The sequence below is a fragment of the Scyliorhinus canicula genome, chromosome 13 (assembly GCF_902713615.1).
Source record: "Scyliorhinus canicula chromosome 13, sScyCan1.1, whole genome shotgun sequence".
Classification (NCBI taxonomy): domain Eukaryota; kingdom Metazoa; phylum Chordata; class Chondrichthyes; order Carcharhiniformes; family Scyliorhinidae; genus Scyliorhinus; species Scyliorhinus canicula.
Genome location: NC_052158.1, coordinates 9,394,759 through 9,412,857, shown reverse-complemented (window position 1 = coordinate 9,412,857; position 18,099 = coordinate 9,394,759). Strand labels below are relative to the sequence as shown.

Genomic DNA, 18,099 nt, shown 5'->3' with positions numbered 1-18,099 from the left:
AAGGACACATTATTCAGTGTTAATATCTTTGGGATATTTCAGATGGTGGAAGTTGCTCCGAGATTGGTGTCTTTGCTTTCGGGTGCTGAGGCAGGGAGGCGTACCCCACATGGACTGACCACGATGGAAGCACCTTCCACATTAATTGACCATTTAACAGTGAGGATCTTACCTGTGGTGACGTCCAATGTGAAGGGGCTGGTGCGCTGTCCTTCCCGGACCCCATACAGCCTCACACTGTACTCAGTGGAGGGACTCAGACCCTTGATCACAGCTGACCGGAAGCGGCCTTGCACTTTACGTTCCTCCCAACGCGTAGAGCTACTCGACACCCTGTATTGGATAACAAAAGAGTCGAAGGCCCCTTCCGGAACCTTCCAGGACAGGCGGAAGTCCCTGGCGGTAATGTCTCTAACCGTCACATTGCGAAAACTAGCAACCTGGTCTGAAGAGGTGAGAGAACAAAGACAAAAGAAGAAAATGAGAGGCTCGATTTCCCACAAAATCCCAGTGGGGTGAATTCTCCACCGGCAGAATTCCCTATTCCTCCGGCAGCTCACCTGGCGGTGTGGGGTCACCACTTTGGGAAATCCCATTGGCCAGCGGCAGAAATGGAGAATCCCACTGTTGGCAACAGCGTTCCAGCAAGGAATACTCAGCTGGGAAGGTGGAGAATTCATCCCCATGATTGTTATTCCTTTAATTTATAACAGACAATTCCACTGAAACATGTTCCCCAATCTATCCGTATATCACACAGTCCCCAATCTATCCGTATATCACACAGTCCCCAATCTATCCGTATATCACACAGTCCCCAATCTATCCGTATTTCACACAGTCCCAAATCTATCCGTATATCACAGATTCCCCAATCTACCCCAACACACACTGTCCCCAATCTACCCCGACACACACTGTCCCCAATCTACCCCGACACACACTGTCCCCAATCTACCCCGACACACACTGTCCCCCAATCTACCCCGACACACACTGTCCCCAATCTACCCCGACACACACTGTCCCCAATCTACCCCGACACACACTGTCCCCAATCTACCCCGACACACGCTGTCCCCAATCTACCCCGACACACACTGTCCCCAATCTACCCCGACACACACTGTCCCCAATCTACCCCGACACACACTGTCCCCAATCTACCCCGACACACACTGTCCCCAATCTACCCCCAACACACTGTCCCCAATCTACCCCGACACACACTGTCCCCAATCTACCCCCAACACACTGTCCCCAATCTACCCCGACACACACTGTCCCCAATCTACCCCAACACACAGTGTCCCCAATCTACCCCGACACACACTGTCCCCAATCTACCCCGACACACACTGTCCCCAATCTACCACGACACACACTGTCCCCAATCTACCCCGACACACACTATCCCCAATCTACCCCGACACACACTGTCCCCAATCTACCCGTAAATCACACTGTCCCCAATCTACCCCGACACACACTGTCCCCAATCTACCCCGACACACACTGTCCCCAATCTATCCGTAAATCACACTGTCCCCAATCTACCCCAACACACACTGTCCCCAATCTACCCCGACACACACTGTCCCCAATCTACCCCGACACACACTGTCCCCAATCTACCCCGACACACACTGTCCCCAATCTACCCCGACACACACTGTCCCCAATCTACCCCGACACACAATGTCCCCAATCTACCCCGACACACACTGTCCCCAATCTACCCCGACACACACTGTCCCCAATCTACCCCGACACACTGTCCCAATCTACCCCGACACACACTGTCCCCAATCTACCCCGACACACACTGTCCCCAATCTACCCCGACACACACTGTCCCCAATCTACCCGGACACACACTGTCCCCAATCTACCCCCAACACACTGTCCCCAATCTACCCCGACACACACTGTCCCCAATCTACCCCGACACACACTGTCCCCAATCTACCCCGACACACACTGTCCCCAATCTACCCCCAACACACTGTCCCCAATCTACCCCGACACACACTGTCCCCAATCTACCCCGACACACACTGTCCCCTATCTACCCCGACACACACTGTCCCCAATTTACCCCGACACACCCTGTCCCCAATCTACCCCCAACACACTGTCCCCAATCTACCCCGACACACACTGTCCCCAATCTATCCCGACACACACTGTCCCCAATCTACCCTGACACACACTGTCCCCAATCTACCCCGAAACACACTGTCCCCAATCTACCCCGACACACACTGTCCCCAATCTACCCCGACACACACTGTCCCCAATCTACCCCCAACACACACTGTCCCCAATCTACCCCGACACACACTGTCCCCAATCTACCCCGACACACACTGTCCCCAATCTACCCCGACACACACTGTCCCCAATCTACCCCAACACACACTGTCCCCAAATCTACCCCGACACACAATGTCCCCAATCTACCCCGACACACACTGTCCCCAATCTACCCCGACACACACTGTCCCCAATCTACCCCGACACACACTGTCCCCAATCTACCCCGACACACACTGTCCCCAATCTACCCCGACACACACTGTCCCCAATCTACCCCGACACACTGTCCCAATCTACCCCGACACACACTGTCCCCAATCTACCCCGACACACACTGTCCCCAATCTACCCCGACACACACTGTCCCCAATCTACCCGGACACACACTGTCCCCAATCTACCCCCAACACACTGTCCCCAATCTACCCCGACACACACTGTCCCCAATCTACCCCGACACACACTGTCCCCAATCTACCCCGACACACACTGTCCCCAATCTACCCCGACACACACTGTCCCCAATCTACCCCGACACACACTGTCCCCAATCTACCCCGACACACACTGTCCCCAATCTACCCCGACACACACTGTCCCCAATCTACCCGGACACACACTGTCCCCAATCTACCCCGACACACACTGTCCCCAATCTACCCGGACACACACTGTCCCCAATCTACCCCGACACACACTGTCCCCAATCTACCCGGACACACACTGTCCCCAATCTACCCCCAACACACTGTCCCCAATCTACCCCGACACACACTGTCCCCAATCTACCCCGACACACACTGTCCCCAATCTACCCCGACACACACTGTCCCCAATTTACCCCGACACACCCTGTCCCCAATCTACCCCCAACACACTGTCCCCAATCTACCCCGACACACACTGTCCCCAATCTATCCCGACACACACTGTCCCCAATCTACCCTGACAAACACTGTCCCCAATCTACCCCGAAACACACTGTCCCCAATCTACCCCGACACACACTGTCCCCAATCTACCCCGACACACACTGTCCCCAATCTACCCCCAACACACACTGTCCCCAATCTACCCCGATACACACTGTCCCCAATCTACCCCGACACACACTGTCCCCAATCTACCCCGACACACACTGTCCCCAATCTACCCCGACACACACAGTCCCCAATCTCCCCCGACACACACTGTCCCCAATCTACCCCCAACACACTGTCCCCAATCTACCCCGACACACACTGTCCCCAATCTACCCCGACACACACTGTCCCCTATCTACCCCGACACACACTGTCCCCAATTTACCCCGACACACACTGTCCCCAATCTACCCCGACACACTGTCCCAATCTACCCCGACACACACTGTCACCAATCTACCCCGACACACTGTCCCAATCTACCCCGACACACACTGTCCCCAATCTACCCCGACACACACTGTCCCAAATCTACCCCGACACACACTGTCCCCAATCTACCCGGACACACACTGTCCCCAATCTACCCCCAACACACTGTCCCCAATCTACCCCGACACACACTGTCCCCAATCTACCCCCGACACACACTGTCCCCAATCTACCCCGACACACACTGTCCCCAATCTACCCCCAACACACTGTCCCCAATCTACCCCGACACACACTGTCCCCAATCTACCCCGACACACACTGTCCCCAATCTACCCCGACACACACTGTCCCCAATCTACCCCGACACACACTGTCCCCTATCTACCCCGACACACACTGTCCCCAATTTACCCCGACACACCCTGTCCCCAATCTACCCCCAACACACTGTCCCCAATCTACCCCGACACACACTGTCCCCAATCTACCCCGACACACACTGTCCCCAATCTACCCCGACACACACTGTCCCCAATCTACCCCGACACACACTGTCCCCAATCTATCCCGACACACACTGTCCCCAATCTACCCCCAACACACACTGTCCCCAATCTACCCCGACACACACTGTCCCCAATCTACCCCGACACACACTGTCCCCAATCTACCCCGACACACACTGTCCCCAATCTACCCCCAACACACACTGTCCCCAATCTACCCCGACACACAATGTCCCCAATCTACCCCGACACACACTGTCCCAATCTACCCCGACACCCACTGTCCCCAATCTACCCCGACACACACTGTCCCCAATCTACCCCGACACACACTGTCCCCAATCTACCCCGACACACACTGTCCCCAATCTACCCCGACACACTGTCCCAATCTACCCCGACACACACTGTCCCCAATCTACCCCGACACACACTGTCCCCAATCTACCCCGACACACACTGTCCCCAATCTACCCGGACACACACTGTCCCCAATCTACCCCCCAACACACTGTCCCCAATCTACCCCGACACACACTGTCCCCAATCTACCCCGACACACACTGTCCCCAATCTACCCCGACACACACTGTCCCAATCTACCCCCAACACACTGTCCCCAATCTACCCCGACACACACTGTCCCCAATCTACCCCGACACACACTGTCCCCTATCTACCCCCGACACACACTGTCCCCAATTTACCCCGACACACCCTGTCCCCAATCTACCCCCAACACACTGTCCCCAATCTACCCCGACACACACTGTCCCCAATCTACCCCGACACACACTGTCCCCAATCTACCCCCAACACACTGTCCCCAATCTACCCCGACACACACTGTCCCCAATCTATCCCGACACACACTGTCCCCAATCTACCCTGACACACACTGTCCCCAATCTACCCCGAAACACACTGTCCCCAATCTACCCCCGACACACACTGTCCCCAATCTACCACGACACACACTGTCCCCAATCTACCCCCAACACACACTGTCCCCAATCTACCCCGATACACACTGTCCCCAATCTACCCCGACACACACTGTCCCCAATCTACCCCGACACACACTGTCCCCAATCTACCCCGACACACACAGTCCCCAATCTCCCCCGACACACACTGTCCCCAATCTACCCCAACACACACTGTTCCCAATCTACCCCGACACACACTGTCCCCAATCTACCCCCAACACACTGTCCCCAATCTACCCCGACACACACTGTCCCCAATCTACCCCGACACACACTGTCCCCAATCTACCCCGACACACACTGTCCCCAATCTACCCCGACACACACTGTCCCCAATCTACCCCGACACACACTGTCCCCAATCTACCCCGACACACTGTCCCCAATCTACCGCGACACACACTGTCCCCAATCTACCCCGACACACACTGTCCCCAATCTACCCCGACATACACTGTCCCCAATCTACCCCGACACACACTGTCCCCAATCTACCCCGACACACACTGTCCCCTATCTACCCCGACACACACTGTCCCCAATCTACCCCGACACACACTGTCCCCAATCTACCCCGACACACACTGTCCCCTATCTACCCCGACACACACTGTCCCCAATCTACCCCGACACACACTGTCCCCAATCTACCCCGACACACACTGTCCCCAATCTATCCGTAAATCACACTGTCCCCAATCTACCCCGACACACACTGTCCCCAATCTACCCCGACACACACTGTCCCCAATCTACCCCGACACACACTGTCCCCAATCTACCCCGACACACACTGTCCCCAATCTACCCCGACACACACTGTCCCCAATCTACCCCGACACACACTGTCCCCAATCTACCCCGACACACACTGTCCCCAATCTACCCCGACACACACTGTCCCCAATCTACCCCGACACACACTGTCCCCAATCTACCCCGACACACACTGTCCCCAATCTACCCCGACACACACTGTCCCCAATCTACCCCGACACACACTGTCCCCAATCTACCCCGACACACACTGTCCCCAATCTACCCCGACACACACTGTCCCCAATCTACCCCGACACACACTGTCCCCAATCTACCCCGACACACACTGTCCCCAATCTACCCCGACACACACTGTCCCCAATCTACCCCGACACACACTGTCCCCAATCTACCCCGACACACACTGTCCCCAATCTACCCCCGACACACACTGTCCCCAATCTACCCCGACACACACTGTCCCCAATCTACCCCGACACACACTGTCCCCAATCTATCCCCAAAACACACTGTCCCCAATCTACCCCGACACACACTGTCCCCAATTTACCCCGACACACACTGTCCCCAATCTACCCCGACACACACTGTCCCCAATCTACCCCGACACACACTGTCCCCAATCTACCCCGACACACACTGTCCCCAATCTATCCCCACAACACACTGTCCCCAATCTACCCCGACACACACTGTCCCCAATCTACCCCCAACACACTGTCCTCAATCTACCCCGACACACACTGTCCCCAATCTACCCCGACGCACACTGTCCCCAATCTACCCCGACACACACTGTCCCCAATCTACCCCGACACACACTGTCCCCAATCTGCCCCGACACACACTGTCCCCAATCTACCCCAACACACACTGTCCCCAATCTACCCCGACACACACTGTCCCCAATCTACCCCGACACACACTGTCCCCCAATCTATCCCGACACACACTGTCCCCAATCTACCCCGACACACACTGTCCCCAATCTACCCCGACACACACTGTCCCCAATCTACCCCGGACACACACTGTCCCCAATCTACCCCGGACACACACTGTCCCCAATCTACCCCAACACACACTGTCCCCTAACTACCCCGACACACACTGTCCCCAATCTACCCCGACACACACTGTCCCCAATCTACCCCGACACACACTGTCCCCAATCTACCCCGAAACACACTGTCCCCAATCTACCCGACACACTGTCCCCAATCTACCCCGACACACACTGTCCCCAATCTACCCCGACACACACTGTCCCCAATCTACCCCGACACACACTGTCCCCAATCTACCCCGACACACACTGTCCCCAATCTACCCCGACACACACTGTCCCCTAACTACCCCGACACACACTGTCCCCCAATCTACCCCGACACACTGTCCCCAATCTACCCCGACACACACTGTCCCCAATCTACCCCGACACACACTGTCCTCAATCTACCCCGACACACACTGTCCCCAATCTACCCCGACACACACTGTCCCCAATCTACCCCGACACACACTGTCCCCAATCTACCCCGAAACACACTGTCCCCAATCTACCCCGACACACACTGTCCCCAATCTACCCCGACACACACTGTCCCCAATCTACCCCGACACACACTGTCCCCAATCTACCCCGACACACACTGTCCCCAATCTACCCCGACACACACTGTCCCCAATCTACCCCGACACACACTGTCCCCAATCTACCCCCGACACACACTGTCCCCAATCTACCCCGACACACACTGTCCCCAATCTACCCCGACACACACTGTCCCCAATCTATCCCCTAAACACACTGTCCCCAATCTACCCCGACACACACTGTCCCCAATCTACCCCGACACACACTGTCCCCAATCTACCCGGACACACACTGTCCCCAATCTACCCGACACACACTGTCCCCAATCTACCCCGACACACACTGTCCCCAATCTATCCCCACAACACACTGTCCCCAATCTACCCCGACACACACTGTCCCCAATCTACCCCCAACACACTGTCCCCAATCTACCCCGACACACACTGTCCCCAATCTACCCCGACACACACTGTCCCCAATCTACCCCCGACACACACTGTCCCCAATCTACCCCGACACACACTGTCCCCAATCTATCCCGACACACACTGTCCCCAATCTACCCCGACACACACTGTCCCCAATCTACCCCGACACACTGTCCCCAATCTACCCCGACACACTGTCCCCAATCTACCCCGACACCACCCTGTCCCCAATCTACCCCGACACACACTGTCCCCAATCTACCCCGACACACACTGTCCCAATCTACCCCGACACACACTGTCCCCAATCTACCCCGACACACACTGTCCCCAATCTACCCCGACACACACTGTCCCCAACTACCCCGACACACACTGTCCCCAATCTACCCCGAAACACACTGTCCCCAATCTACCCTGACACACACTGTCCCCAATCTACCCCGAAACACACTGTCCCCAATCTACCCCGACACACACTGTCCCCAATCTACCCCGACACACACTGTCCCCAATCTACCCCGACACACACTGTCCCCAATCTACCCCGACACACACTGTCCCCAATCTACCCCGACACACACTGTCCCAATCTACCCCGACACACACTGTCCCCAATCTACCCCGACACACACTGTCCCCAATCTACCCCGACACACACTGTCCCCAATCTACCCCGACACACACTGTCCCCAATCTACCCCGACACACACTGTCCCCAATCTACCCCGACACACACTGTCCCCAATCTACCCCGACACACACTGTCCCCAATCTACCCCCGACACACACTGTCCCCAATCTACCCCGACACACCCTGTCCCCAATCTACCCCCAACACACTGTCCCCAATCTACCCCGACACACACTGTCCCCAATCTACCCCGACACACACTGTCCCCAATCTACCCCGACACACACTGTCCCCGATCTACCCCGACACACACTGTCCCCAATCTACCCCGACACACACTGTCCCCAATCTACCCCGACACACACTGTCCCCAATCTACCCCGACACACACTGTCCCCAATCTACCCCGACACACACTGTCCCCAATCTACCCCCACACATACTGTCCCCAATCTACCCCGACACACACTGTCCCCAATCTACCCCGACACACACTGTCCCCAATCTACCCCGGCACACACTGTCCCCAATCTACCCCGACACACACTGTCCCCAATCTACCCCGACACACACTGTCCCCAATCTACCCCGACACACACTGTCCCCAATCTACCCCGACACACACTGTCCCCAATATACCCCGACACACTCTGTCCCCAATCTACCCCGACTCACACTGTCCCCAATCTACCCCGACACACACTGTCCCCAATCTACCCCAACAGACACTGTACCCAATCTACCCCGACACACACTGTCCCCAATCTACCCCGACACACACTGTCCCCAATCTACCCCGACACACACTGTCCCCATTCTACCCCGACACACACTGTCCCCAATCTACCCCGACACACACTGTCCCCAATCTCCCCCGACACACACTGTCCCCAATCTACCCCGACACACTCTGTCCCCAATCTACCCCGACACACACTGTCCCCAATCTACCCCGACACACACTGTCCCCAATCTACCCCGACACACACTGTCCCCAATCTACCCCGACACACACTGTCCCCAATCTACCCCGACACACACTGTCCCCAATCTACCCCGACACACACTGTCCCCAATCTACCCCCAAACATACACTGTCCCCAATCTACCCCGACACACACTGTCCCCAATCTACCCCGACACACACTGTCCCCAATCTACCCCGACACACACTGTCCCCAATCTATCCCGGCACACACTGTCCCCAATCTACCCCGACACACACTGTCCCCAATCTACCCCGACACACTGTCCCCAATCTACCCCGACACACACTGTCCCCAATCTACCCCGACACACACTGTCCCCAATCTACCCCGACACACACTGTCCCCAATCTACCCCGACACACACTGTCCCCAATCTACCCCGACACACACTGTCCCCTAACTACCCCGACACACACTGTCCCCAATCTACCCCGACACACACTGTCCCCAATCTACCCCGACACACACTGTCCCCAATCTACCCCGACACACACTGTCCCCAATCTACCCCGAAACACACTGTCCCCAATCTACCCCGACACACTGTCCCCAATCTACCCCGACACACACTGTCCCCAATCTACCCCGACACACACTGTCCCCAATCTACCCCGACACACACTGTCCCCAATCTACCCCGACACACACTGTCCCCAATCTACCCCGACACACACTGTCCCCTAACTACCCCGACACACACTGTCCCCAATCTACCCCGAAACACACTGTCCCCAATCTACCCTGACACACACTGTCCCCAATCTACCCCGAAACACACTGTCCCCAATCTACCCCGACACACTGTCCCCAATCTACCCCGACACACACTGTCCCCAATCTACCCCGACACACACTGTCCCCAATCTACCCCGACACACACTGTCCCCAATCTACCCCGACACACACTGTCCCCAATCTACCCCGACACACACTGTCCCCAATCTACCCCGACACACACTGTCCCCAATCTACCCCGACACACACTGTCCCCAATCTACCCCGACACACACTGTCCCCAATCTACCCCGACACACACTGTCCCCAATCTACCCCGACACACACTGTCCCCAATCTACCCCGACACACACTGTCCCCAATCTACCCCGACACACACTGTCCCCAATCTACTCCCAACACACACTGTCCCCAATCTACCCCGACACACACTGTCCCCAATCTACCCCGACACACACTGTCCCCAATCTACCCCGACACACACTGTCCCCAATCTACCCCGACACACACTGTCCCCAATCTACCCCGACACACACTGTCCCCAATCTACCCCGACACACCCTGTCCCCAATCTACCCCCAACACACTGTCCCCAATCTACCCCGACACACACTGTCCCCAATCTACCCCGACACACACTGTCCCCAATCTACCCCGACACACACTGTCCCCGATCTACCCCGACACACACTGTCCCCAATCTACCCCGACACACACTGTCCCCAATCTACCCCGACACACACTGTCCCCAATCTACCCCGACACACACTGTCCCCAATCTACCCCGACACACACTGTCCCCAATCTACCCCCACACATACTGTCCCCAATCTACCCCGACACACACTGTCCCCAATCTACCCCGACACACACTGTCCCCAATCTACCCCGGCACACACTGTCCCCAATCTACCCCGACACACACTGTCCCCAATCTACCCCGACACACACTGTCCCCAATCTACCCCGACACACACTGTCCCCAATCTACCCCGACACACACTGTCCCCAATCTCCCCCGACACACACTGTCCCCAATCTACCCCGACACACTCTGTCCCCAATCTACCCCGACACACACTGTCCCCAATCTACCCCGACACACTCTGTCCCCAATCTACCCCGACACACACTGTCCCCAATCTACCCCGACACACACTGTCCCCAATCTACCCCGACACACACTGTCCCCAATCTACCCCGACACACACTGTCCCCAATCTACCCCGACACACACTGTCCCCAATCTACCCCCAACATACACTGTCCCCAATCTACCCCGACACACACTGTCCCCAATCTACCCCGACACACACTGTCCCCAATCTACCCCGACACACACTGTCCCCAATCTATCCCGGCACACACTGTCCCCAATCTACCCCGACACACACTGTCCCCAATCTACCCCGACACACTGTCCCCAATCTACCCCGACACACACTGTCCCCAATCTACCCCGACACACTGTCCCCAATCTACCCCGACACACACTGTCCCCAATCTACCCCGACACACACTGTCCCCTAACTACCCCGACACACACTGTCCCCAATCTACCCCGACACACACTGTCCCCAATCTACCCCGACACACACTGTCCCCAATCTACCCCGAAACACACTGTCCCCAATCTACCCCGACACACTGTCCCCAATCTACCCCGACACACACTGTCCCCAATCTACCCCGACACACACTGTCCCCAATCTACCCCGACACACACTGTCCCCAATCTACCCCGACACACACTGTCCCCAATCTACCCCGACACACACTGTCCCCTAACTACCCCGACACACACTGTCCCCAATCTATCCCGACACACTGTCCCCAATCTACCCCGACACACACTGTCCCCAATCTACCCCGACACACACTGTCCTCAATCTACCCCGACACACACTGTCCCCAATCTACCCCGACACACACTGTCCCCAATCTACCCCGACACACACTGTCCCCAATCTACCCCGAAACACACTGTCCCCAATCTACCCCGACACACACTGTCCCCAATCTACCCCGACACACACTGTCCCCAATCTACCCCGACACACACTGTCCCCAATCTACCCCGACACACACTGTCCCCAATCTACCCCGACACACACTGTCCCCAATCTACCCCGACACACACTGTCCCCAATCTACCCCGACACACCCTGTCCCCAATCTACCCCGACACACCCTGTCCCCAATCTACCCCCAACACACTGTCCCCAATCTACCCCGACACACACTGTCCCCAATCTACCCCGACACACACTGTCCCCAATCTACCCCGACACACACTGTCCCCGATCTACCCCGACACACACTGTCCCCAATCTACCCCGACACACACTGTCCCCAATCTACCCCGACACACACTGTCCCCAATCTACCCCGACACACACTGTCCCCAATCTACCCCGACACACACTGTCCCCAATCTACCCCCACACACACTGTCCCCAATCTACCCCGACACACACTGTCCCCAATCTACCCCGACACACACTGTCCCCAATCTACCCCGGCACACACTGTCCCCAATCTACCCTGACACACACTGTCCCCAATCTACCCCGACACACACTGTCCCCAATCTACCCCGACACACACTGTCCCCAATCTACCCCGACACACACCGTCCCCAATATACCCCGACACACTCTGTCCCCAATCTACCCCGACTCACACTGTCCCCAATCTACCCCGACACACACTGTCCCCAATCTACCCCAACAGACACTGTACCCAATCTACCCCAACAGACACTGTACCCAATCTACCCCGACACACACTGTCCCCAATCTACCCCGACACACACTGTCCCCAATCTACCCCGACACACACTGTCCCCAATCTACCCCGACACACACTGTCCCCAATCTACCCCGACACACACTGTCCCCAATCTACCCCGACACACACTGTCCCCAATCTCCCCCGACACACACTGTCCCCAATCTACCCCGACACACTCTGTCCCCAATCTACCCCGACACACACTGTCCCCAATCTACCCCGACACACACTGTCCCCAATCTACCCCGACACACACTGTCCCCAATCTACCCCGACACACACTGTCCCCAATCTACCCCAACACACACTGTCCCCAATCTACCCCGACACACACTGTCCCCAATTTTCCTCCTCAGGATCGCCCATCCACATTTCCTTCTCATTCTCAAGTCAGCTTTTCCCCACACTCCATCCTCCACCACCTCCACCCTCCCTCAACCCCCCATCGCACATTGCCCCTCACCCATTGCTCCCTCCACCGGCCTGCTGCACGCTCTCTAACTTTCATTTGTAACATTACATAATGGAGCCCACACATTTCAGATTTGGACTTTGCCTGACAACCTTTTGAAAGATTGGCATGAGAACCTCCCAGTGAGTCTTGGCTGACACCACTGACTGTTCCCTGTGGTGAGCTTTGTGGGGGGTTTCCAGAATGATAGACGTAGTGATCACAAAGATACACAAAGCTCTCTTTGAAGAAAGAAACTAACTTTATTTTAACACTAAATGTTGGTTCGACACTTATTCCAAATAGCAAACATACATTAGAGAATTAAATCACACTCGCTAACACTATCTAAACCTATTAGCTGTAAGAATGACATTTTAACTAACTCTGCAATACACTATGAATCTAATCTCCTCGAGCTCCAATCTCCCTAAGAAGTCCAAGAGCCTGTGCAATATATAGCACTGTCCCTTAGCTCCCTCTAGTGGCTGGGCTTAACATAACATTAACCCTTTACATGCTGTACCATTGTGTCATGCCACATTCCCTTTTCTTAAAGTGACCCTGCTTTTCCATCGCCGATATAGTAAACCGCCCGGTCACAAGAACGGGGAATCATTCCCATTTTCCCAACGAGAGCTAATGCAATTCCCAAGAGCTTTAAGACTGTTCAGGAATGGTCACCTCACATCCGGTTGTCGCAAAGGTATATATAACACACCACATCTAAAAAAAAGGTCAGCCCCACACAGAGAGCAAGGTGATGAAAGGGTTTGATCAAATCGATCGGGAGAAATTGTTCCGAATGTTTGGCGGAGCGGAGGCAGCGGGAGGTGTGGGGACCTGGCCAGAATAAAGAGGCAGAAGCTTACAATTTGAGTCAGAGTCTTCAGGGGTGAGATGAGGATGTATTATATCACACAGAGGGCAGTGAAATCTCTTTCCTTCCCCAGAAGAGATGTCGGGATTTTCAATTACAAATGTCAAAACTGCGCTGGATAGTTGTTTTTTGTAAGGTTAGTGTATTCAGGGTTTGGTAACCAAGGTAGGTAATATGGGGTTAATCGGACACAGTCTAGCTGAATGCTGGAACCAATCAGATGGGCTGAGTGGCCTCCTCCTGTTCTTGTGCAGCAAGAGATCCCAATCTCTCTATCGTTCCTTCAGTAATCCGCCTGAAAAAAAAAAGATGGAGGAATGCAGACCGGGCACAGGAACCTGTAAACAAAAGGGACTGGACAGACGGGGGCGTTAGAGGGAATTCGTCAAAATGTCTTCCGGTGAATAAGATATTGTTACAATCAGCAGCTTCCTGTTTCGGAGAGAATCAATCCATTAATCCCACGTGAGTTGGTTACCTGTAAGAGGAGCTGAGAGTTTGTCATCAGTCTCAGCTTGGTGGGTAGTGTTAGAGTTAACGGCAGGGGTCAGACCAGAGAGGTCAAAAGGCCGAAGGTCACCGGGCTCCTGTGTTTGGGAAGCGTTGGATACCGTGGCATTCTGGGTACTGACAAGCGAATGGTTGAAGGCCCCGGGGGCCCACCACTGAGTCTGGGTCTCTGAGGTAACGTTGGAAATGGTCACGTTCTCCATCTCCGCATCCGTGGCAACAGGCAGCTCCAGCTCCTCCTGTCCCACTTCCTCCGCCTCCTCTTTCTCCTCCTCGTCCTCATCATCATCATCATCATCCTCCTCCTCCTCCTCACTGCCATTCCCCTGTGTTTCTGCTGGTGCTTGAACGGCAGACGAATCGGTGTGCGCGACCGCTGGCCCTTCGCCTGGCCCAGACACTGAGAGAGGTTGGTGGTAAAGAAGGAGGGAAAAGGTTCTGTTAATATTCACTTGCTAAGCGACAGTGCTGAGTACATGAGACAGCCATTCTCCTGTTCTCGTGTGACTGAAACCAAATTCTCAGCAGCACAGTGTAAAATGCCTGTTCAAAAACCAATTCTGGCAAAGGGATGGTGCATTGGGGCTGCGTATGATCAACCTGGATATCATTACCCTGGTCCACAATCAACATGCCGACTGTTAACAAAACATTCTGTTCTGTTTGGAGGAGTGACCAATCAGAGCTTTGATGTCTCTGTGAGGTGTTAGCTACCCTATCTCATCCTCAGCTGATCTCCTCACCTCACATCCACTCCGCCGCTGCTACTGCCCACTTTCGCCTCCATTATATCGCCGATCCCATTATATCGCCGATCCCATTATATCGCCGATCTTCAACACATCTGCTGCTGAGACCCTCACCCACACCTTCGAAAGCTCCGGACTTTGCTACACCAATGTTCCAGGCTGTGACCACCTCTCCACTCGCCTCTTACCCTCGCTAAACCTGATATCACCTGATCACTGCTGCCCTTGTCTTAACTCACAGCAAGTCCCCTGTCACCTCGGCTGTGCTTCACTGGCTCCTGCTTGAGTGAAAACTCTCCTTCTAGTTTACAAATCCTCCCATGGTCTCGCTCCTCCATCTCTGCATCTCTGTCCAAGACTCTCTGAGATGTCCCTGCTCTTCTAATTCTGTCCTCTTGAGCACCCCCTGATTTTATTTGTCCACCATTAGCGGCTGTGCCTTAGGTTGCCAAGACCCCAGGCTCTGGAATCCTCTCCCGAAATATCTCTGCCTCTCGATCTCCCCTGTCTCTTTGAAACTACACCTGAAAACCTTCCCCCTCTGAGTAAGCCTTCAGTCACCTGCCTCAGTCTTTCCTATGTGTCTATTGCATCAATTTATGGGGATTGATAGCATTCATGTGAAGAGCCTTGGCGATATTTAACTCGGCTAAAGGGGCTATGCAAATGCAAGTTGGTGTTGTGTGGATCATGAGGTGCTCTTTCTTCAAGAGAAACCATGAGGTAGAAGGTGAAATATATTCCGATCCTTCACAATCTCCATCTGAAAAAAATTATAAAGTTAAGGATAATCTTCTCCCTCAGAGGGAGGTGGCCAACTATGATCTTTACCTAGGAAAGAATGGAAAGGGTCAAAGTTTGAGAGCCAGTACCTGCAACTCCTGAAATGTGAATAGGTTGGGAAGGATTGCTCCCCGAGGTGCCGTGAAGGGAGACTTTGTAGCTTTTGCCAATGGTTAAGCCTGTGATGTTTGCCTTTCGTTGATCGCCACCCAGGACCATCTCTGACAGTACGACGTTCGTGGAGGGATCTCTGTAACTTAGAAGCAAGGTATCAAACAAGCCTTCCGCAATGTCCCAGGACAGCGCAATGTGGCTGGAGGTGGCGATCAATATGAGGGGGTTTGGAGACTCCTTCGAGCCTGTGACTGAAGCTCTGGAAACTGCAGGCTCCCGGGAACTCCCCACAGGAGGGAGGTAGACTTTGTAAATTAATCGGGTTGATCCATGACGTCCTGTTTTATCCTTCCCTGTTTAAAGGAAATGGGAGGAGGATGGGATTAAAAGTCCATTGCTGATTGGATATAAAAGTTATTTTTTCCATACAGTGTGAGCGACTACTGCGCGAGATCTCAAGGCCACCTTCTAACTAATGATAAATGCAATGTTTAATCACAGAAATAAATAAGAGGAAATGGTTTTCAGTGGCCCTCCTCCACATCCGACGCCAATTCACCATCACTTCAGAACTCTCAGTAAAGAAACGGGAGGAGGCCCATTGAAAAAACAAAATGGCTGACTAACGCTGCCATTAGCTCCCTGGTTTTAGTGAGAATTGGAATACGATGCAGCACAGAAGGAGATCATTCAGTGCATTGCGCCTGTGCTTTGGAAGAATTATCCAATTAGTCCCACTGCCCCCACTCTTTCCGGCAACTTTTCCTTTTCAAGTGTTTATCCAATTCCTTTTGGAAACTTACTGTTGAATCTGCTACCATCACCCTTTCAGACGTGCATTCCATGCCATGACTCACTGTATTAAAATAAACCTTAACATTAAATAAAGGAAACAATTCTCAACATCGTGCAGAGCTTCTGGGTGCATATGTCCATAAATTATTCAAGTTGTCTGGGCAGGTTGAAAGTGTGATGAATAAAGTTTGCCGCTTTATCAACAGGGACTTTGAGAATAAAGAAAGGAAGTTCTGATAAATCTGTTCTAAACACTGCTTCGATCTCCGATAGGAATCTCAGGGGACTTGACAGGGTCGATGCTGAGAGGTTGTTTCCCCTTGTGGGAGAGTCTAGGACCAGAGGGCATCATCTCAGAGTGAGGGGTCACCCATTTAAGACAGAGATGAGGAGGAATTTCTTCTCTCAGGGCAGTGAATCGGTGGAATTCTTTGCCGCACAGGGCTGTAGAGGCCGGGTTGTTCAGTATTTTCAAGGCTGAAATACAGATTTTTAATCAGGCAGGGAATCGAGGGTTATGAGGGTGAGGCGGGAAAGTGGAGTTGAGGATCATCACATCAGATCAGTCATGATCTCAATGATTGGCCGAGCAGACTGGATGGGCCGAATGGCCCACTTCTGCTCCTATGTCTTATGGTCTTATGCTCAACTCGAGTATTATGCCCAATTCTAGGCACCATACTTTC

At 54.2% G+C, this 18,099-nt stretch overlaps 1 protein-coding gene across 1 annotated transcript in view; it reads right to left on the bottom strand.

Moving 5' to 3' along the window:
* The window catches only part of LOC119975785 (tenascin-X-like), a 221,067-nt gene that overhangs the window by 103,256 nt on the left and 99,712 nt on the right, over positions 1 to 18,099 (bottom strand). Inside the window, exons 8-10 of the mRNA XM_038815633.1 lie at positions 16,594 to 16,971; positions 14,941 to 15,372; positions 173 to 445 (exon numbers count right to left, since the gene is read on the bottom strand). Coding sequence (XP_038671561.1) covers positions 173 to 445; positions 14,941 to 15,372; positions 16,594 to 16,971 — 1,083 coding nt within the window. The remainder of the gene's footprint in view (positions 1 to 172; positions 446 to 14,940; positions 15,373 to 16,593; positions 16,972 to 18,099) is intronic.